The sequence below is a fragment of the Ursus maritimus genome, unplaced genomic scaffold (genome assembly GCF_017311325.1).
Source record: "Ursus maritimus isolate PB19 unplaced genomic scaffold, ASM1731132v1 scaffold_9, whole genome shotgun sequence".
Lineage (NCBI taxonomy): Eukaryota > Metazoa > Chordata > Mammalia > Carnivora > Ursidae > Ursus > Ursus maritimus.
The window spans coordinates 40,034,298-40,057,856 of record NW_024427107.1 but is presented as its reverse complement, the minus strand read 5'-3'; the positions used below and the strand labels follow the sequence as shown (position 1 = coordinate 40,057,856).

Genomic DNA, 23,559 nt, shown 5'->3' with positions numbered 1-23,559 from the left:
GAAATCAAGAGTCTGACGCTTAACAGACTGAGCCAGAAGAGGGAATACAACACACATGAAAACATAGGGAAATATAATAAAGTATATCGTCAACTTCTCAATTAAATAAGGTTAAAGCTGAAATGTACTTTGTAACCATAAAGTTTAAGAGTCAGTGTCTGCCACTTCCCCCCAAAATGGGCTATAAAAAATCAGGTGGCATTTGCATTGGGTCCTTAAGTATTTATAAGATTGAAATAATTGGACAGAAAAATGAAGAAGCATTCCAGGCAGGTGGAGTAGGTTGAACAGTTTCAAAAACAGTGATAAATCCAGTAAATGTGGAAGAGAGCGAGGAGACCATCCAGTCTCAGAAAATTAATCTGAAAAGTGGTGTAATTATTAGTAAGTGTATTTCTGGTTAAGTATTCACATGTCAGCTAGCCACTTTTGGAGGAGGAACATCAGAGGTGCTGATAATCACTTTGGAATAAAATTATTCTAAAAACTATTGGTAATATAAACAAAAATGGTATAAGTAAGAATACATTTCTCCGTTAACTTATGGCAGAACTGTTCCTTCTTGCAGAAGAAATTGGTAAGATTGAGCAAACTCTTAATGCCTGATTCTGAGTATAACCAATGAGGTGCTGTGAGAAGCCCACAAATCAGGAAAGAAAAGTAATAGAGGAAAGGAGAGAGGAGACCAAAATAGGCATCAGTGATGAGAAATCTCAGGGTTTTATAGAGAACAAACGTTGTATCATTGTTTGTACCCTAGTTTCCTCTTTTATTTCTCTGCTGTCCCCCTTCCTCTTCCCAAGGAACACATGGGCAGTAATGCTGCCCTTGGAGGGTGAAGGTCGCCTGCTCTAGGAGACTGCATCAGAACTGCTCTGTAACTAACTCAGTAGGATGCATGTTACGTTTTTCAAAAATGACCAAATCAGTAACCTATAAAGATTTACATAATAGTTAGCTTGGTCTTTTCAGGTAGCTATTAATCTCCACTTCCCCCCCCCAATAATTTTAGCATTTTTCCCCCTCCTAATTAACAAACGTGAACCAGTGTTAACAGTCATCCTTTTGAATAGGAAAAAGAATATAGCTCAACTTGGGATGGAAATGAAGAAAAGAGTCTATATGAAGGCTTGGTGGATGTGTTCCCTGCTGATTACAACCCTCTCATGTTTACGGAGGAAGAGTCCGGAAAACTACAGGTGCTAATGAAGCTCTTAGCGGTTATCCATGAACTTCGTCCTACTGAAAAGTAAGAGGTCAATTTAATAAACTTGCTTGTAAGTGCTCATGGAATTTTGGCTTAGACTATGGCCTTCCTTCCTCTCTTCCCTCCTTCTTTGGGGTCATGGTCTTTATTTAAGAAAAACTAAATCTAAAGCAAGTACATAATAGTCACAAAAACCCAGAGATGTCCTTTGATATTTAACACCTAATTTGTTCCTTAATCTCTTTCAGAATCCTTTCTTTTTTTCTCTCCCTCAAATGCTTGACCCTTCTTTGGGGTTTCTCTGTAGCCTTCTTCTCGCTCCAAACCCCCTTCCTTGGTAACTTTTACTCCCCATCATTTCAACTCTCACACATGCAGTATTGATTCCAAGTCTGTATCTCTGGTCCAGCCCTGTCTTCTCATTCCCACATCCTCATTTCTCACTGTTTAGTGCACATCTAAATCTCTCTTGATGTCATATCAGACTTTATGCTGCAGGTATCCCCAACAGCTTCATCATTTGCCATTGCAAACCTGACCCTTTTTTATCTTTCCTCAGTTTGATGAATGGCAGCAAAATCCAAGCAAAAATCTACTCATTCTAGGCTCACTTTTCTCCTGCACATTGCCCTAAATTATATTTCTAAAATACAAACGTGAGCATATCACTGTCCCTTAAAAATCCTTCAAAGACTCCTACTTGTCTTCCAGAAATTTCTGAAATCTTTAGCACATTTGTCAGTCACTAAATTCTATCGATTGTTATTTCTTTTTTTTTTTTTTTTTAAGATTTTATTTATTTATTCGACAGAGATAGAGACAGCCAGCGAGAGAGGAACACAAGCAGGGGGAGTGGGAGAGAAAGAAGCAGGCTCATAGCGGAAGAGCCTGATGTGGGGCTCGATCCCAGAACGCTGGGATCACGCCCTGAGCCGAAGGCAGCCGCTTAACCGCTGTGCCACCCAGGCGCCCCTCGATTGTTATTTCTTAATCTTGGAATCCACCTCCTTTCTTGTACCAGGGCTTTTGTTTTGACTCTTGTAATTAATGATTTGGGTTATGATGGTCTCTTATAAACTCCTTCCCTCTTACTTTCAACCTTATTACATGTCAACATTGCCCTAAATTATATATATATATATATTTTTAATTTTATTTATTTATTTGACAGAGATAGAGACAGCCAGCGAGAGAGGGAACACAAGCAGGGGGAGTGGGAGAGGAAGAAGCAGGCTCATAGCAGAGGAGCCTGATGTGGGGCCCTATCCCATAACGCTGGGATCAAGCCCTGAGCCGAAGGCAGACGCTTAACCGCTGTGCCACCCAGGCGCCCCCCTAAATTATATTTCTAAAATACAAACGTGAACATATCACTCTCCCTTAAAAATCCTTCAAAGACTCCTACTTGTCTTCCAGAAATTTCTGAAATCTTTAGCACATTTGGCAAGACTTTTCACGATCTGGCTAATGCCTAATTTTCTGGCCTCATCTCCCACCACTCCTTCACACCTACCGTGTGGTCCAGTCATACCAGACTACCCGCAGGACCTGTCGCTCACTCTTCTCACTGTCTGCTGTTACATGTTGCGAGTGCCTCTGCCTCCACGACCTTCACTTCTCATTCATCTGGCCAGCTTGTTCTCTTCATTAAGGCTCTGCTCTAATGCGTTCTCCTTTTGGAAGACCCTGGCCTCAGACTGAGTTAGGTGCTCCTCTTCTGTATTCCCTTTGTATTCTGTAACTACCTCTTATGGAGCTCTTCCCACATTATAGTATGATCATTAGTTCTCATATTATCAGTACTTATAGTACAGGGACTGTGTCTTAATTATCTTTGTATCAAACCGTGTTTGTGAATTAAGACAAAAATACATAGAAAAGATTGCAAAATAGTAATTACATTTAATTGTCAGGGGATCTTGCATAACCTCTTCGGAGCATTTATCATATCATTTGACTTGTGCATATTTTTAGGTTTATTTTTCATAACAATGAGGAATTAAAATAAGGAAGCTTTCTATGAAGTGTTTAATACAGTTTGATTAAAATGTTTTGTTAGGTAATATTTCACATGTGTAATATATATGTGCAGATTGTGGGGGCGCCTGGGTGGCTCAGTTGATTAAGCCGCAGGCTCTTGATTTTGGCTTGGGTCATGCTCTCAGGCTCCTGGGATCAAGTCCCGAGTCAGACTCTGCACTCACCAGGGAGTCTGCTTGAGGATTCTTTCTTTCTTGCCCTCTGCCCCTCCCCCTGCTTTCTCCCTCTCTCTCCCTCTCTCTCTCTCACGAATAAATAAATAAATCTTAAAGAAATATGTGCAGATTGTGATCTAGTTTGAATTTATGAGTGTAAACTTTTACTCAGACCTATTTGCATTTTTTTAATTGGATCCTTTTTTTCCTCTTCTCTGAGGAGGAGGAAATAGGTGATGGTTATTGGACAAAGAATAATGAGTGAACAGTTTTAGAGGAAATGAGAAGAGATAAGATATAAACATATGTGTGAAAATTTATCCTTGAAATACTATAGAGGAAGGTTTCCCTCTTGTGGTTCTGAGAAAGGAATGATGAGGAAAAGTGTAGAGGTAGAGTTGGGATAGGGTCATTTTGACTGTTTGTGGGTCCCTAAGAAACCTGTATCCTGCCTTGTCCCGTGAGAGAAGCAGCGGCACTTCCATCAGTGGCATAAGATGGGTGTTTGTTCTGTTGCTTTACATTATCTGAAGAGATCCACCCCCCCCCACGCCTTTTTTACAGTTGTGGTAAAATACACACAATGTAAATTTACCATCTTAACTATTTCTAAATGTATTGTTCAGTAGTGGTACGTTCATTCACATCATTGCGCAACCAATCTCCAGAACCGTTTTCATCTTGCGGAGTAAACTATACCCAGGATATAACAACCCCCCACGCCTGCTTCCCCCTCAGCTCTTGGCAACCACCCTTCTACTTTCTGTCTCTGTGAATTTGACTTTTCCAGGTACCTCATAAAAGTGGAATCACAGTATATTGTCTTTTTACAACTGGCTTATTTCACTTAGCTTAATGTCCTTGAGCTTCATCCATGTTGTAGCATGTATCAGAATTTCATTCCTTTTTAAGGCTGAATAATATTCCATTGCATGTCTTTTCCACATATGGTTTATCCATTCATCTGTGGATGGGCACTTGGGTTGCTTCCATCTTTTGGCTATTGTGAATAATGCTGCTATGAACCTGGGTGTACAAATATCTCTTCAAGACTCTGCTTTCAGGGGCATGTGGGTGGCCAGTTGGTAAAGCATCTGACTCTTGATCTCAGCTCAGGTCTTGATCTCAGGGTCATGAGTTCAAACCCTGTGTTTGGGCTCCACACTGGGTGTAGAGCCCTCTTTAAAAAAAAAAAAAAAGACCCTACTTTTGGTTCTTTTGGATATAGATCCAGAAGTGAAATTGTCTGACTCTTGATCTCAGCTCAGGTCTTGATCTCAGGGTCATGAGTTCAAACCCTGTGTTGGGCTCCACACTGGGTGTAGAGCCTGCTTTAAAAAAAAAAAAAAAAGACCCTGCTTTGGATATCCAGAAGTGAAATTGTTGGCTTATTTGGCAAGTCTCTTAAAAATTTCTTGAGGAACCACCATACTCCTTTTTATAGCATCTACACCATTTTACATTCCCGGTGCACAAGGTTTCTAATTTCTCCACATTCTCACCAACATTGTGATTTTCTGTTTTTTGGTAACAGCCATCCTAATGGATGTGAGATGGTATCTCATTGTGGTTTGAATTTTCATTTCCCTGATGATAAGTGATGTTGGGCATCTTTTCATCTACTTGCTGGTCATTTGTATATTTTCACTAGAGAAATGTTTATTCAAGTCCTTTGCCATTTTCTAGTTGGGTTTCTTTTTAGTTGTTGAGTTGTGGCCCTTTTTTCATATGGCCAATTGGGTGTGGAGGCCAGGCTCCAGGGCTGGGCTGCCTATGCACAAGCATTCTAAGCCTTTAAAGATAAGTGGCTGAAGGTGACAGTGTTTGGTTTCAGGGATGGTAATAAGTCTCCACTGTAACTGCTGTGTTACCATTAACTTGAACCAGACAGTTATATTTTAGGCCTTAGGGAAGAACTTTTCTAACACATATAGTGTTTTTGTGCTGGTTAAGATTAGAAGTGGGTTGGAGGCATATGTGAGAACTCTTGACTTGTCCACCAGGTTACCCTTCAATGGAATTTTTAAAAAGAAACTTCAAAATTTAAAAACATTTGTTTTCGCTGCTGGTTGTTGCATTCATGCACTGGGCTTCATGGCTTGCCGAGCAGACTTTATGCTGCATCCCAGCCCCCACGCATCACTTGGATGGAGACTCGTGCTGGGTGTACCTTGCGCTCTACTATACCTGACAGCCTTGACTACAGATTTCAGTTGCTTTAGGAGACAGTCTAATGAACATAAAAATAATAGCCTTGTTTCGAAGTGGTATGTACTTATGTGTGTGTGTGTTTGGGGGGGATGCTCTAGACCTCTAAAAGAGGATTGTCTGAGATTCCTTACCCAGATAGTCACCTGTCCTATCAATCTGCATCTAACCTTGTAAAAACTTGTTGGGGGAAATTAAGCCAGATTTTTTTTCTGTCTAGTAAAGTTGTATCTGAAAAACTATGTTTAGATAGTGTTATTCATCCTTTTAATGTTGCCGGGTGAACTGGGGAGACCTACAGGCCCTGAGGCCTCCATCTTGCCCACCCTGGGACATCACTGGAGGCTCTCAGTCTTGTCACAAGAATTCAAGGAGAGACTAGACACAGTGCTTGAGCGGTGCAAGTGAAGAGTTTTTTTAAAGTGAGAGTCCACTCTGGAGATGTGAAAGTGAGCGAGCTCAAGGGAGAAGTTTGGATTTCTGTCTTTTATTGACCGTTGTTATCTGAGGGCTGGAGTATCTATTATTATTTCTTTGGGAGCAGGGTTTTGCACCTTTTCTCCCTTACCTGGTCAGGATCTCGAACCTTCTTTGTCTTGGGCCTGTCTGGTTTGATCTAGCTTCTTGTGGCTTTGTTTGTGGAATGCTGCCAGGTTACTAGCTTTCTTGGTAACAGGTCTTAACCACCTCCTCCCCACCCTCCAGGTGTCCTGTTAAAGCTCAACTAAGTGCCTTTTGTAACAGTAATAGAAGAGAAAGAGGAAGGAAAAATGATTGAAATAATAGTATAGTAATTGTGGTAGATTGCAAAAATGGTCTAAGTTCTTCTCCTTCATGTATCCATGTTCCTTTGCTAGGTAATTTTGAGTGATTTCCCACTGTGACTCTGAGATCAGCCATATGACTTGCACTGGACCATGCAGTGTTGGCAAATGTAGCGCAAAAAGGAACTTGCAAAGATCTTGTGCATTGGGGCTTGTCCTCCCTTGGGTTCCTGGAACCTTTCTGTCACCATGTGAATAAGCTTTGGTTGGCCTTGTGAGTAGGTCAGCCAGTTGACCAGGCAGCTCACTGCAGATACTTGAGTCAGCCCAGCCATGACCAGCAGAGGAACCTCCTAGCTGAGCCCAGCCTAAATTGTCCACCTACTGTTACTATTTATTTTTTTAAAGTAGGCTCCATGCCCAGTGTGGAGCCCAGTGTGGGGGCTTAAACTCATGACCCTGAAATCAAGACCTGAGCTGAGATTAAGAGTCAGATGCTCAACCGACTGAGCAACCCAGGTGCCCACGCCAACCTACTGTTAAAAAACAAAAATTCAAACAAGCAAGTTTGAAGATCTAATTGGCTTTATTCATGAATCAGGCAGCATCCGATCTAGCAAGAAAGTAGAGCAGAGCTCTCCTGAGCTTAACTAACAGAAAGGTTTTAAAGGCAGGGGCGGGGGGTGGGGGGTTGGGGGGTGGGGGAGGAATTTATTAGCAAGGAATGCATTGTTTAAGCAGGATTGCTGTCCTAAGGGGAGTGGATGGGGGTCTATGAGTAAATTTCCTAGTATTGACCAGGAAATTCCATGTAGACTGGTTAAAGGTTACATTCCTGAGGGGCTGAAATGGCAATTAGGTTAGTTATTAAGTCTTGATTACTGATTTGGGACCTTGACCTAAGTGATGCCATTTTGGGTCTGGGTTTTCTTTTTAATACTACAGTTTGTGAGCTAAATATAAAAGAAATGGTTGTTGTTTGAAGCCACTGAATTTTGGGATGGTTTGTTACGTAGCACAAAGTAACTGGTACAGAAATACAAATCTAAATTACTGTTGGATTATCTTTTCCTTCTTAGTGTAGATAATTAAAAAAATTATAATTTTAAAATTTGCTTTATTCTTTAGATTCTAGTGCTAATAATGTATAAATGTATAAGAAATGTTCTTGACTTTATTTTTATTTTTTGCTTAATTATTGAACTTCAGCTATTGTAATAAATACTGTTTTTACTTTTTACATCATGTTGTGGTTTAACATTTTATTTTTTGAGATGTTAAAAGGCTCATAATAGAACAGCAGTCCCCAGTTCCTCTCTCCCTCTCCTCCTGTTTCTCAGTGCAATCACCAGCTCGCCTGTGTGTTGCCAGCTCATGTGCTGTCCCTGCTATTGCTTGTCACATCCACATTTTCAGCTCCAGAATTTCTCTAATTTTTTTCAATAATTTCTATCTTTTTGTTGATATTCTTGTTTTGTCATACATAGTTTTCCCAGTTTCCTTTAGTTCTTTGTCCATGTTTTCCTTTAGCTCTTTGAGCATATTTAAGAGAGTTGCTTTAGTCTTTTTCTCACAAGCCTGTGTTTCTTCCAGGGCACAGTGTCTGGAGACTTACTTTGTTCCTTTAAATGGACCATGTTTTCCTCTTTTTTTTGGTATGCTTTGTGTGATCCATCTTTTGTTGGCATTTGGGCATTTGGAAAAACAGCCACCTCTCCTAGTCTTTGCAGACTGGCTCCATGTGGGGAAGTCCTTCACCAGTCAACCTGGATTGATGGCCTAAGGCCTGTGCTGGGCATGTGCATGTGTTTTAAAATTTTTTTCTGTATAATTGGCTCCTTTTAAATGTCTTAATTTCCTTAAGAGCCTCACCCCTGTTTCTTCTAAAACCTTAGTTTTCCTATTCTATTTCTCAGTGATCTCTTGCCCCTGCTGGTCTGTAGTCCCCTGTGGTTTTCATTAGCCATCTGCTTCCTGTGGTTTCTCCTAGCCTGACATCCCAGCTGGTTTTGTTCATCTGAACTCTGAGTTAGGTAACAGAGATAGAAACCTGTCCCTCAGGTAGTCTACAAGCAGGTTAGAACTTTGCAGATTCAGTCTGCTCTCTTCTCTTCAGTTCACCAAAGGGAATAAGGGATCGGGCTGCCACATGCTCCAAACGAAGCCACACTGGGGAGGGAGTAGGGCGAGGGTGAGTGAAAACACCGTGAAATTTCCTACCGTAATTTTTAAAAAAAGATTTTATTTATTTATTTGAGGGCTAGAGGGAGAGCATAAGCAGGGGGAGTGGCAGGCAGAGGGAGAGGAAGAAGCAGGCTCCCCGCTGAGCAGGGAGCCCCATGTGGGGCTTGATCCTAGGACCTTGAGATCATGACCTGAGCTGAAGGCAGATGCTTTAACCAACTGAGCCACCCAGGTGCCTCTTCCTACTGTATTTTAAATGTGGCTTTTTCTTAATTAGGCATTTGTTTTGTTGCAGTAGATCTTTGATTTCCAGAGCTCCTATAAATTATTTCAGTCTGTTTCTGGTTGTTCATTTAATGTTTCCATGGCAAAAAGAGAACCTGGAGCTTCCTAGTCCATCTTGCTGATGTTACTTGTCTCATCCATTTTTGATTTTATCTCATGGTTTCCTCTAATGATTTATGAGAATTTAATGCTCTGATGTCCTCCCCTCACCTTTCATCCTTTTAAGACAGTCACATCACAGCTTCTGGTTAAATTAGCATTTAATACTTATGTTATTATAACAAAGTTGTTATTTGCTGCTAAGTCAAATGGCTTACCATTATAGCAGTTCCTATCTTGAACAACTTTTCAGTAGCCCTCTTAGAGCTATTGATTGCCTTTTTTTTACTTCTTTCCCCCATTTGCTTTCTTGTTTGTTAAGTTTTGTAAAGTCTTCCTATATAAAACCTTCATTACATTTCAGTGCTTTTTTCCTATGAGTCTATAAGTTCCTTTGTATTTTCTTTGTCTTGTCTCTCATAGTCCTCTGCCCTCCTGCTACAATTTGAACCAGTTATTCTGTAATCATGCTACATAGCTCTCATCCTGGGACTTTGCTTAACCATCACCCAGAAATTTTTTTATCTTCTTTTCTGTGTTGAACCTCACATTTCCTGGGTTTCACATTTTGCTGGAGCACATCCTGTAGCAGCTTCCTAAGAAAGAGGAGATTGGAGGTAAATCATTTTTACTTCTTGCTTGTCTGAAACTTAGTGCTTGACTGACAACTTTGCGTAGTTATAAAATTCTAAAGTGAAATAGTGTTCTCTTAGACTTTTGAAGGGAGTGCTTTATATAACTTTTAGCTTTCCAGGTTGAGAAGTGTGATGCCTTTCTGATTTTCATTCTTTGCACATAACTTATATTTTCTTCATGAAAGCTCTAGCAGCTTTTTTTCATTTGTCATCCTTTGAGGTATAATCTTGATGTACCTTAATATGAATCATTTTTTCATTTATTGAGCTGGGAACTGTAGTGGTCCTTTCAGTCTGAAGACCCCATGTCTGGGAAACAATTCTCTTTTTCTCTCAAAATAATTTCTTTCTTTTGTTTTCTTTGGAATTTTTGTTACTCAGATATTAAACCTCATTGACTGATTTTTTTAGTTCTTTTAGCTTTTCTCCTAATAGTCATCACTTAAAAAAAAAAAGATTTTATTTATTTATTTGAAAGAGAGGGAGAGAGAGCATGAGCCGGGTTGGAGGGGGGAGAGTTCGAGGAAGAGGGAGAAGCAGACTCCCTGCTGAGCAGGGAGTCCAACAGGTGGCTCAGTGTCAAGACCCCTGAAATCATGACCTGAGCCAAAGACAGACACGTAACTGACTGAGCCACCCAGGTGCCCCATCACTTTTATTCCCCCCATCTATTTCCTGGCATACTCTCTTGTCTCCAGTTAAATTTTTATTTTGGTTGTCATTTAAAATTTCTAAGATATTTTCTTATTCTTGATTGTTCTTTTTTATTGCCTCCTCTTATTGTGAATGTTGTCTCTTACTTGAGGATATTAATTATTTTCCTAAAGTTGTCTCCTGTTTCCTCCATTGCTTTGTTTTATACAGGTTTCTTCTTTTCTGTTTATTTGTTTTGGTTTCTGTTTTTCATGTTGGAACCTCACCAAGTGATCCTTGGTGTCCATTCATATTTAAGAGTGATACAGTAAAACATTAATTGAACACTGTGTGTCGAGGCAGGGCTGGTTGACTGGTGGCCCTCACTGGGTAATTAGGCAGTGAGCTGGCTGGACCTTTTCTCTGGGGTCATTTAAATCATCCCAGAGATGAATCTTCCAATACTATCTTTTTGGGGGTGGGATGTGAGAGGGATGCTAGGCTATGGGTGTTCTGGGAGTTGGCAGTAAAAGGAAACTGGGATCTTACCATCCAGTATGTAGACTTTGATTTTGATTTGTCACTATATCCTTGCCTTCTAGAGTCCCCTGGGCCCAGTTTTCTTTGGTTTACTTTCTTCAGAATATAAACACACTAGTTGAGAAAGAATAGTCAGCTGGTTACATGGGAGTAGAGTATGGGTTCTGTTTACTAGTGTTCTTACAATAGCTTCAGTCTTAACTCCTTCCTTCTGAGGTGTCTTAAGATTCTCTGATGTGAATAAACTTGTACTTGTTTTTTATTAGTATCTCCCTCTTTGGGCACTTAGGTTTTACATTCTCTATACTCCCTAAGCAGGTCACATTCCATTACTCTCTGTTTTCATATATAAGTATTTCCTTGTTTTATCAAAGGCAGAGTTATTTCTATTTCTCAATTCTGCTGTTTTTAGGGTGGTTTCAGAGAGGTGAAGAAAGCGGAAAGGTCTTTATTCCACTATTTTAAAGCTGGAAGTCTCCTAGATGTTGATTTAAAAATTGAATTTGAAGGAGAACCTGTGTTTTAATTGTACAAGGTCATCGCTGCATGTTCTATAAACATCACTGATAGTATCACTGTAGTATTTTCCTTCAGTTAAAAAAAATCTAATATTGCTTTAAAGCTGTATATAAAGACTCTTTCTTTTTGATTGCCAGGGTGGTGTTGGTATCCAACTATACACAAACCTTGAATATTCTACAAGAAGTATGCAAGCGTCATGGATATACTTATACAAGACTTGATGGACAAACACCAATCTCTCAAAGACAGCAAATTGTTGATGGCTTTAATAGTAAATACTCTTCTGATTTTATTTTTTTGTTGAGTTCAAAAGCTGGTGGTGTGGGACTTAACCTTATTGGAGGATCTCACTTAATTTTATATGACATTGATTGGAATCCAGCCACTGATATCCAGGTATGACTACTTATGCTTTAAACAAACAGCGTAGAATGCATACTGGGGATACTACCTGCTGGGGATATGAGGATGGAGCGGGTGTGTAATAACTGCTGCATAGTAAGGCCTTACTTTCTTTTAGGCACTCTGCTAAGTGCTTTGCATCTATTTAATCTTCACCGTAGTCCTGCAAGTGTGGATATTATTAGCCCTATTTTACGGATAAAGAGATGGAAGCTTGTTCTGGGCCACATAGCTTCTAAGACCCAGAGCCAGGATTCAGACCCAAACCTGTATACCTCTAGTTTTACTGCGTAGTTGGGCCTTTGGGTTGCTCACGACTACCAGGGCAAGACAATGATGTGTTGTAGATGCTATTACCAGTGTTTGTGCAGAGTATAGTAAAGACATTAAGTTAGCTTGTGTAGGAAGATATCTCAGAAGCAGCTTTTGGTTTTCTTCAGAATACAGTCCATTGTCATGTGCTTTCAGGTTTCTACCTACAAATTTGCACCTCATTTGGTGTCTGTGTTGGGGGACTCGAAGACAACCCTCAGGTTCAGGGATTACTAGAAAGACTCACAGAACCAAGAAAAATAGCTATCCTCCTAGTTATGGTTTATTACAGTGAAAGGATACATACTAAAATCAGTGAAGGTAAAAGGCACATGGAGAGTTCAGGTGAGACGAGGCACAAGTTTCCAGTTGTCCTCATCCACTGAAGTTATATGGACAATTCTTAATTCTGCCAGCATTGATGAGTGATAACACCTATTGAAGTATTGCCATCTAGAGAAGTTCGCTCAAGTCTTGATGTCCAGAGATTTTGTTGAGGTCAGAGTACCAGTGTGACTGACCTAAGTTGCTCAGTCTCCAAACCCTCCACAGGTCAAACTGTCCCAAGGCCCCCACCTCAGTCACATTGTTAGCAAAAACTGTCTTCTGTGGCCCAAGGCCTCAGGTAAACTAAGATGCTCTTACCAGGCAGGATATTACAAGGGCTTAGAGTTTATCTCCCAGGAGCTGGTTGAAGGTAAGACTTTTCTTTAGAATGCGCGGGGTTTGAACACCAGCTCTCTACACTATCACTGATAAATTGTGAAACTACAGGAATCTACCTACAGCCTGAACTGATTAGGGATCCTAGGGACTCCTCAGGATTAAGTCATTAGCTACTTGGACTGGGAAGAAGCCCTTCATGCCCACGCTATACTTGGTTCTTTGTGATCTTGCTGTCTAAACTTGCTGTTCTATTCTTTGATGCGGCTAGATTCTCTCACTGTTGTGTGACACCCGTGCAACTATTTTACAGTACGACAGTGAGTGTTCATCCATCCCTTTCCTTATCCCAGGAAAAAAATATGAGGTGGAGAATGCTTGGGTATGCCTGGGCTTTTTTTCCTGAAGCTATAAGTAAAATCTAGAATTCCTAATCTTAAGCGTATTAATGCATATTGCTTATGTAGACAGGGTTATTCATTCCTACTGTGCTCTCTGAATTCTCATTTATTTCCTATAGGCAATGTCTAGAGTATGGAGAGATGGTCAGAAACATCCTGTACATATTTACAGACTTCTAACCACAGGTAATAATAACCCTTAAGTGTGAAAAAAAAATGTAGCCTCTTTGAATAATCAAAAAAAAATTTTTTTTGGTTAATCCGTGCTTTGATATAAGGAATATTGTTATTTTGTTAGCTAGTATGCTAACAAACGTGTTTTACCCTACAAAAATAACAGACTTAAAGATCTGAAGAAAATGGAATCAATGTTTTCTCTTTAGGTACAATAGAAGAAAAGATTTATCAAAGACAGATCAGTAAGCAAGATCTTTCTGGGGCAGTTGTAGACCTAACCAAGACTTCTGAACATATCCAGTTTTCAGTAGAGGAGCTAAAAAATTTGTTCACCTTACATGAAAGTTCACATTGTGTTACTCATGACCTGCTTGACTGTGAATGTACAGGAGACAAAGATGGTACAGGTTAGTTGTATTTTAATTGTGTTATGATGGTAAAGTTAATTTGTTTCTCTTTAGCAATTGAAAACATTTAAATACAGAGTAACTAAAATATTTACCATTTGCTTTTGTTAGTATTTTTTCCTCAGGTCATAGGGCACCTGCCAGGGTGTTTGAGAAAATATTAAGTAGAACCTTATTAGTTCTCTCAATTTAGCTTCTTCCGAATTAGTTGTGCACAATTTAGCTTGTTCAGGAAAACCTTTCAAGACCTGATATATGACTTTGGAATTACAAAAATGTTTTTAATCCTTATTTCTATTTCACTTGACAGAATAACCCTACTGTGTGTTTATCTTGTGTAGAACACATTCATAATGGGGTCATTCTTTCTGAGGCAGTTAGCATGGAACTTCTCAGTGCTTGACAAACTCCCTAGTGCTGCTCAAGTGAGGCTGAGAACGTCAACCCTCCAGAGTTGACATTGTTCAGATAGGAACTGCATCAGGAGTAGGACTTGAACAAGCAGTGACCAGTAGCTGGAAGTCACTTGGTAAATTGTGTTGCAAAGGTTTAAGATGGGGGCGCCTGGGTAGCTCAGTGGGTTAAGCATCTGCCTTTGGCGGCTCAGGTCATGATCCTATAGAGCTCTATGGCAGGCTTTCTGCTCAGCAGGGTGTCTGTTTCTCCCCCTCTGCTTATGCTCTCTCTCTCTGTCTCTCTCAGATAAATAAATAAAATCTTAAAAGAAAAGAAAAGAAAAGAAAAAAGAAAAGAAAAGAAAAGAAAAGAAAAGAAAAGGTTTAAGAAGGTAGACTAGACCAGACTGACGTGGAAAAATTTATATTTTATATAAGTCAACATTTGATTCTCTCTCTTGTATGCTTTTTCTATTTCAATAATTTTTGCTCTTTTCTTTTTTTTCCTTGTATTTACTCTAATGTCCTTTTTCTTATTTTTCAACTTGAATGCTTAGCTTGATGATTTTCAGTCTTATTTTCTGCATGGGTATTTAAGGCTGTACATTTTCCTCTAAGTTGAATCTCATAACTTTGATATGCAGTTCTAAATGTTTTGTATTTTCCATTATAATTTCATCTTTGACTCATGCATTACTTAAAAGTATGTTTTAATGTATTTTAGTTTTTGTTATTGTGTTCTAGCTACTGCAGAGTAGTCAGAAATATGGTAACTATAGAGACATGGTATGTGGTCACTTTGTAAATGTTTCTTTCTTTTTTTTAAAGATTTTATTTATTTTAGAGAGACAGGGAGAGCGAGCACGGGGGCGAGAAGGGGCAGGGGGAGAGGGAGAGAGAGAATCTCAGGCAGACTCCACGCTGAGCGAGGAGCCCTCTCACGACTCTGAGATCATAACCTAAGCTGAAGTCAAGAGTCAGATGAGCCTGACTGAGCCACCCAGGTGCCCATTATGTTTGAAAACATGCATGAAAACCATGTGTATTCTCTAAATTACTTAGAGTTATGCCATATTAGTCAAATTTTCTGATACCAGATCAATTTTTTCTTATTTTACAGATTTAAAAATTTACTATTTTAACTTATAAATTGCTAATATATTTACATGGTTCAACTATTTATAAAATGTATATGGTAAAAACCCTTCTACATTTCTCTCATCTGCCTAATTTCTAGCCCTTCTGTCCTATAACCATTATTAGTTTTTTGTGTATCCTTCTAGATATATTTTTATGCTCATGCAGGGAACTCTGAATATATATTCTTATCCAGTTTTCCCACCAATAAGGTGTAGCATAGTGTATAGGTATAGTTCTGCAGCTTTTTCACTTAATATTATATCTTGAGATCTTACCATATCATTACAGAAAGTTTCCTCATTCTTTTTTTTCCTATATAATCCTTCATTGTATTTATATACCATAATTTATTTACCTGTCCCCCACAGGTATAATTAGGTATAATTTAGATATAATTATAGGTATAATTAGGTATACTAATCAAGTTCTTTCCAGTCAGCATATATCTTTATTCATACATCTTTTTCCATATGTTCAAGTATATCTATAAGGTAAATTTTCAGTGTTGTTGGGTCAGAGAATGTGTATATTTGTAATTTTAACAGATATTGCCAAAATGCCCTCCATTAGGGCTTGTATCCTTTTATTTTATATTTTATTTTATTTTATTTTATTTTATTTTTTGGTATCAATTTTTTATTTACATTCTAGTTAGTTGACATATAGTGTAATACTGGTTTCAGGAGTAGAATTTAGTGATTCAATACTTACATGCAACACCCAGTGCTCATCACAAGTGCCCTCCATTGGGGGTTGTATCCTTTATACCCCGCCAACAATAGACTAAAATGGCTATTTCTCCACAGCTTTGCCAGTTGAGTACATTATCAAATGTTTGAATTTTTCTGATAGTAAAAAAAATAATATATTGGTCTAGTTTAATTTGCTTTCCTCTTATTATGAGTGAAGTTGAGCATTTTTTCCTATATTTAAGAGCCTTCCTTTGTATGAACCATCTTTTCACATCATTTGCCCATTTTTCTATTAATAACCTAATTATTGTTAGATATATCTGTTATTGAAAGAAATACATTAAAATCTTACAGTATGACACTGGATTTTGCGAAGTTTCTTGTTAATGGTATCAATATTTGCTCCGTATATTTTGTATCTTTGTGAATTTTTTATTATGGTTTATTTTATTAAGAGGTAGTGATTTCTTTATCCTTAATACCTTTTGCTTTCATTTATCTTAAGTTTATATATTACACTGGCTTTCTTTATGTTATTTGCCTGGTGTATCTTTTTCCCTTCTTTTGCCTTAGGTAGGTCTGTGTCCTTATGTCCTTATGTTATTTCTCTTGTTAATAGCATAAAAATGGACTTTCTTTTTTCCAGTCTCATGTTTTAACTAGAGCATTTAGTCTGTTTACATTTTTTATAATTAATGACATACTTTGATTCACTTCTGTCTTTTCATGTCCTGCTTTTTCCAGCAAAGGTCTGCTAGTGGTTCACTCTCAAACTTTGATTTCTCAAAGTGTGTTTGCTTTTTCTCTCTCTCAAATGGTGTCTTTGCTAGGTGTACAATTCTAGTCAGTTGGGTTTTTTGTTTTTGTTTTGTCAGTACTTTGAAGGTGTTATACTACTATCTTCTAGATTCTTAAAGTAATGTTGTCATCTCTTAAGACCTCAATGATTTTGCACATTGACAGGAATTAGATATTAAGGAAAGTTTTTTAAAGTGTGATAAAATTTTAAAAAGTCTGTAACTTTTAGAAATGCAAAGTGAAATATTTACAGTTGATATATACTGCATATTTATTTCATAATATTATGGAAGTAGAGAAAGCAGAGTCTAAATAAAACAAAATTGTCTCTTGGTTGATAGTACCTGAAAGTGGGGTACATAATAACCTGTAGGTTCTTCATTTCTATCTTGTTAACTTTAATATATACTTGAAATTTCCCATAGGTAAAATGTTTCAAAAAACCCTCTCAAGAGCTTCCATTGTTCTTGAGGATAGAGACTAAAATCTTTAAAGTTGTTAGTTAGGGTAGGGTTAAGTGCTGCAGCAGGAAACTCAAAAAGCACAGCGGCCTACCACAGTAGAAGTGTATTTCTCATGTAGCAGAGCACATAATAGTAACACAGTGCACAGCCTTCTCTAAGGTGATTTGGTGATCCAGGCTTCTTTCACTTTGGGTTCTACCATCCCCTTAGGCCTTAGAGTTCCCTGCTGGCATCCCTGCATCTCCCAGCCAGCAGGTGAGAGAAGAGTAAAGGTAGAAAACCACGTGGTATGGGAGATTTTTCTAAGCCAGACCTAGAAGTGACACAGAGCATGTCTATCCATGTTCCATAGGCCAGACTCAGTGGTTGCATCTAACTGTAAGGGAGACTGGGAAATGTGGCTAAGTGCCCTAGAGGAAAGAGATATAGATTTAGTGGCTAACTACTAGCTTCTGCCATTCATGATTTGCTTACGGTGTTTTGCACTATCCATTCCTTGAATGCATGCTTTACCCTGCATTACTGAACTTCATCTTTGCTCTCTAGGCTCTAGTTGCATTGGGCTCTTGTCAGTTCCTCGACCGTATCAGAGTCCCTTCACTTTCACAGCCTTTGTAGGTCCTTCTCCTAAAATGTGTTACCTCTTTCCCCATCTGGTTCTTGCTTTCTCATCCTTCAAATCTTAATAAAGCAAGTCAGCTTTTCTTGTTTTATGTGTTGAGTTCCCTGTATCTTAATTCTGTACCCTTACCACTGTTTGTAATACAACTCCACAGTCCCTTGTCTTCAATTTTGAAATCTAGAAAGCTTGAAAGACCAAGAGTTGTTTTTTTCTTCATAAATTTGCAACAGATTTATTTGGTGGCAAAAACCTTACCTAAATTGATGTGAATTTATCAGTAGTCATTAACCCATTTCATGACTATTCATATGACTTGCTGCAGAATATCAATGAGTTTGATTATGGAGTGCTCTCCCAGATTGTTCCAATTATATTCTGAATTGGGAAACAGATCCAGCCCCAAGGGTTTTAGATAAGGGATTGTGGACCTGTAATACATCTGTTTGGATGATTATTTGTTTAATGTATCTATTCCTAGACCACAAGGTCCTTGAAGTCAGAGACCAAAATGTAATAAATTATATAAACTCATTATGTGATAAAATAAAAAAAGTATTGTTTATCATAGGGTATTGATTGGCCTAAGGATTTTCTTATTGTTTTACTTATTACAGGTGATTCACTGGAAAAATTCCCTATCTCTAGAAATTGTCAGCTTGGTCCACATCACCAGAAGTCTAACTCTCTGAAACCTCTCTCCATGTCACAGCTGAAGCAATGGAAACATTTTTCTGGAGATCATTTAAATCTTGCGGATCCTTTTCTTGAAAAAATAAGAGAAAATGTCTCATTCTTTTTTCAGAATATAACCAACCAAAGTACTGCTATATAAGGAAAGATAACTTCATGATATTCCCTTCCCCCCTTTAAAAAAGTTAACATAGTAATTAAATGTAATTTTCAAAAACTAATAGAATTATTTAAATTATGTTTTGTTGCAAAATGTATCATAGCTTTAATACAGTCAGAACTTGAGTTAATTTTTTGTATGTATTCCTTAGTGCTGAAACATTAAAGACATAATTCTATCATCATATAATTATTAGTATTCCAAAATTAATGCACTTTTATTAAATACCCATTAAGGAATTTTCATAAGGACTATAAAAAGGTAAAATACCTCATCCCCGTCTTTGGGAAATCTAATCTATGTAGGAATATTAGACATAGACGTGGGAGATCAGTTTCAACTATAGCTCAAGGGAGAAAGAGAATCAGACTAGGACTCCAGAGGCTGAAGATGCTGAGTGTAATAATTGCTGCAGGGCAGTTTGAGTGAGAATGGTCAGCAGGTTGGGGCAGGAGACGAAGGACGATGGGAGGCTTCAGAACACTAGTTTGTAATCTGAGACCTCAGACTCATGGGGGACTGACAAGCAGTTATAAAGCTATGTCCACCAAACATTGTTTGCACTCTGAATCAGGAAAGTTTCGGCTACCATCATGTTAAGGGTTGTCTGTAGTGATTTTTGACATAAAAGCAAGCTTTAGTAAGCTCAAGTGTACAAAGAGAAATGAGTTACTCAGTCTCCAGTTGAGGCTTCTATAATCAGCTTCTGCTTCCATTTAGGAAAATTTCTTTTAGACTGAATATTGCCTCGAGGTCTTGAATAAAGACTCAATTATATATTAGCAAATCTGAGTTCTTCAGATTTCTAGTGCCATACCTGGGCAGTTGTACATCTAGGATTCATGAACAGGCAGCCTGGGAACAAATTTGTACTCAACTAATAAGCAAAAATGGTGTTTCTTGGCCCTATGTATAGGCCTCATCTATGAGGCTTTACATATAAAACTTCTTTCAGTATCTGTGGTATTATTCTCAGGTGTGAAATCTTTAAAAAAAAATGCAGTGATAGGGACTAGTAACTTTATTGTTTATCTTAAATTGTAGTGGATTCTAGAGGGTGTTGTCTGGATTTCCAAATTATTCATTTCCCTAGCTGTCTGCCACCACTCCTAGCCAGATCCCTGCCAAAGTATAGCCCTGAGCTCAAAGAGCTGCCTCACCCAAGGTTACGCTCCCTTCTGGGAGCAGCTGAATCCAGTGCTTTGTTGATGCAGGATGGAAAGGCCCAGCTCCAGAGCTCTTCAGCTGAGGCCTTTGCTGCAGCTTCATTGCGGTTCAGCTGCTCACTCTCTTCAGTTGGGCTTCGCTCACTCCCTAAAGATGTCGTTTTGAAGAGCACTTCCCAACAAATTCCCTGCAAGAAGGTTTGCCTCCTCATGTTTTCCAGAGGAGCTGACCCAAGACACTATCCCTGGAGTATCACTGAAGAAAAACAATGTAATAATAATAATTGATGGCATTCAACTATAAATACTTGAGGGCTGAATAATCATTTAATTGGATGAGCTGATAATATGAAAGTTTAAAAAATAGTATAAGTTTTGCTTTTATACCACATTTAAAAAATAAGACATGGCAGAAAGAATTGCCACTTGTACATTCACAGTGTTGTGCAGTCATCACCACTATCCATTTCCAGAAGAGAGTTCTCTTCTTGATGTCTTCCTTTCCTTCTTCCTGGTCATTGTCAATCCAAAGCCATTGGCCCCCATCCCCCGGCACTCAAGGCCTCTATCCCAATGACTTCCTAATTGATAAATGCAGTGAACTCTTCAGTCTTGATCTCGGCTTTTTTTCACATTAGATATTGGTGAACACTTCCTTCTTGAAACTCTTACCTTCTTTAATTTTGATTAAATGGATTATATTCATTTGTCATTCCACGAGTATTTATTGAGTAGCTAGCACATCTAGGGCATTGTCCTATGGGTTGTGCATACAACAATAAATAAAACAGGCAGTCTCTGCCCTCGAGCTTTCATTCTAGCACACACAGAACAATGCATGTGAGTACAGCACATGATGAGAAGTGCTGTGAAGAAAAGTAAGTAGAATAAGGGAGAGATAGTAAACAAAGTGGGTCTGCGGATTGCTATTTATATGGGGTCTATTTATGAAGAGACCTGAAAAAAGTGAGGGGTTGAGGACCATGACATTCTCCTGGAAAAATGTTCTAGACAGAAAGAATCTCAGGTGCAAAGGCCTTGAGATAGATGAAGGAGTGTGTGACATGTTTGAGAATCAGCCAGAGGCTGTTGTGGAGAGATTAAGAAGAGTAGTAAGAAATGAGATCAAAGAGGTGATGGTGGTGGGGCAATTCAAATGTTAGAAGGCACTGAAGATGGCCTTGAGAGCTCTGTCTTTGACTCTGAGAGAGATGGAAAACCACTGGGATTTGAGCTGATGAAAGACATAATCTGACTTGTTCTGTGATGGAACAAACTGGTGAAACACGGGGTGGGAGCAAGGATATGAGTTACGGGATTATTGCAATAATCTTGTTAAGAGATGATGGTGATTTAGACCAGGTGGTAGCAGTGAAGTGTGAAGGAATGTGTGGGTTCTTGCTATTTTTGAAGGCAGAGCCAACAAGATTTCTGAAAGGATTGAATCCAAAGTATAAGAAAAAGAAATCAAGAATGACTCCCAAGATTTTTGGCCTGAGCCAAAGGAGGAATGGTATTGCAAGTTACTGAGATGGGAAGACTAAGGAAAGAGGTTTGTAGGGGAAGATCTAAAGTTCAGTTTTGATTATGTCACGTTTGATAGGCCAGGGAAGATGTCAAATAAGCAGTTTCATCAATAAATTGGGTTCAGAAGCATTGGTTAAAGCTAATGATAAATTTGGGATTTTGTCAGTATATAGATGGTATTTAATAAAGTCATGAGACTAGATGATATTACTTAGGTAGTAAGTATAGATAGAAAAGAGATAAAGCAACTAAATATTGTAGGGATAAATATAATGATGGCTAGCATTTATTAAGTGCTTATTGCCGTGTTCTAAATGTGAAGAGCTTTGCATGCATTAGCAACCTATGAGACAGGGTTAGTATTGTCTTAGATGAGCTGAGTTTTCTCATCTGCTCAGTGATATGTCTGAGGGTAGTTGTGAAATAGTAAGTGAAATAATGTATGGTTAGTGAGGTAGAGAAATATTATCTTGACTGCTTATATCAGAATTTCTCTTAGTCTTCATTTGGAAAAACACCTTATTAAAACTTGGGTGGGAGAGAGTGAGGCTTGTGTATTGGTTGCTGTCAAAGTGTAATGAGGGAGAAAAACTTGGAATTTTAAAGGCAATCTGAGGAAGGGGTGAAGAGAAAGAAAAATGAGAATAGAGAGGGAGGGTGGGACTGGGTTAGGTAAGAAAAGCTCCTAGGGACAGAACTGGAGGATATTTGAATAACTGTTGCTCTCCATGTAGTTGTTTGCTGCAAGAAAAACTGTTTCCAAGCAGCCCTCCCTTCATCTCTTTCCCACCATGAAATCTTGCTGAAATGTTGGGAAGAGGCAGAGTTTTGTGAGTGAATCCTTGTGACACAGGACAGAGGCAGCAAGTGTGACACGGGAGCCCGGACACTGAGAAGCACAGATGATGGTAAGCGTTTGGGAATTGAGGAGGGCTTTGGACTTTGACAGGCCAGAGTTTGTTGAGGGGGGGGGGTTCCAACTTAATTTAGATGTTAAGGGGCACCCCATTAACATCTGGGTTGCATATATAAAGCACCTTTCCTGTGGCAGATGCTTAATTTATAAGAATTCCCTTCTTTTCCCCCTCTCTGTGCTCCCTGCTCATTGCTCTGTGATAGAGCACTTAACATGCAGTCTGTAACTATTTACCTGGCTCCTTCTCCCACTAGGCTGAATTCTTTGAAGGGATTTATTTTACTCATTCTAGGATCACATTACCTTGTATGGTCTCTGTCTCAAAACAGCAACTTTTATTTATTATTATTATTTTTTAAGATTTTATTTATTTATTTCAGAATGAGAGAGAGCACAAGCAGGGAGAGGGACAGAGGGAGAGGGAGAAGCAGGCTCCACACTGAGCAGGGAGCCCCATGCAGGATTTGATTCCAGGACCCTGGTGTCATGACTGGAGCTGAAGGCAGATACTTAATCGGCTGAGCCACCCAGACACCCCTAAAACAGCTACTTTTAAATAGAATGAATGAGATAGTTCACTTCTTTTTCTTCCTTAACCGCCATGATCATGTTCCTTGTTCTTAAATCTCAGTTTCAAGGTATTTATTAAGCTGAGCATGGAGCTGTGCTGGACCCCGATGAAAGCAGAGCCAGCAGTTTTTCTTGCTTTCTGGCAGCTATAGACTTCTGTTTTTGCTTCCATGATTTTCTTTTTTTTTTTTTTGCTTCCACAATTTTTAACTGCTACATGAGCTGACAAAAGCTCTCCGTACGATGGGTGTGGTTTGAGTCACATATTGAAGTCTTTTCTAATTACACAGATACACCTTTGACACATCCTCTTGTGAAAATGTTCTTGCTTTAAATGACAATGTGAATACATTTTAATCACACTCTCATTAGGATCAAATCACCACTGATGAATTAAAATGCAAACAGCTTTGATCAGCAGAATTCAACTTCCCAACAGCCTGTTTGTCTGTTTAACAGGGTGTGCGATAACGGAGCAAGTAAAAAAACCCTGCTGTCGTTCTCTGAGTGGTGCTGTCCCTGGTACGTCACATTGCCTAGGCAATTTAGTATTGTAATATATTGGCAAGATTGAAATTCTGTGACTTGTAGCAGATAGTATGTATAATCAGCAGATGGCACTGTTTCTCTGAGTTGGTCCCAAATTAAGATACTGGGTCCTAGAGAGGTTTGTCGACATGGCTACTCTTGTTGAATGAAGGACTCAAAAAAGGGATATTATTTTCTTCTTACCTTGTACAATACAGGTTTTTTTGTTTAGACTAGTTTCTGTGGCATTCTTCTAT

General features: G+C 38.7%; 1 protein-coding gene across 2 annotated transcripts in view; it reads left to right on the top strand.

The window, feature by feature from the left end:
• The window catches only part of RAD54B (RAD54 homolog B), an 81,947-nt gene extending 63,169 nt beyond the window's left edge, over positions 1–18,778 (top strand). For both annotated transcript variants that reach the window (XM_008689148.1, XM_040626081.1), the window contains exons 11-15: positions 1,074–1,249; positions 11,407–11,668; positions 13,170–13,236; positions 13,434–13,634; positions 18,360–18,778. In XM_008689148.1, the coding sequence (XP_008687370.1) occupies positions 1,074–1,249; positions 11,407–11,668; positions 13,170–13,236; positions 13,434–13,634; positions 18,360–18,577 (924 nt within the window). In that variant the 3' untranslated portion in view covers positions 18,578–18,778. The remainder of the gene's footprint in view (positions 1–1,073; positions 1,250–11,406; positions 11,669–13,169; positions 13,237–13,433; positions 13,635–18,359) is intronic.
• Positions 18,779–23,559: the final 4,781 nt, after the last annotated feature.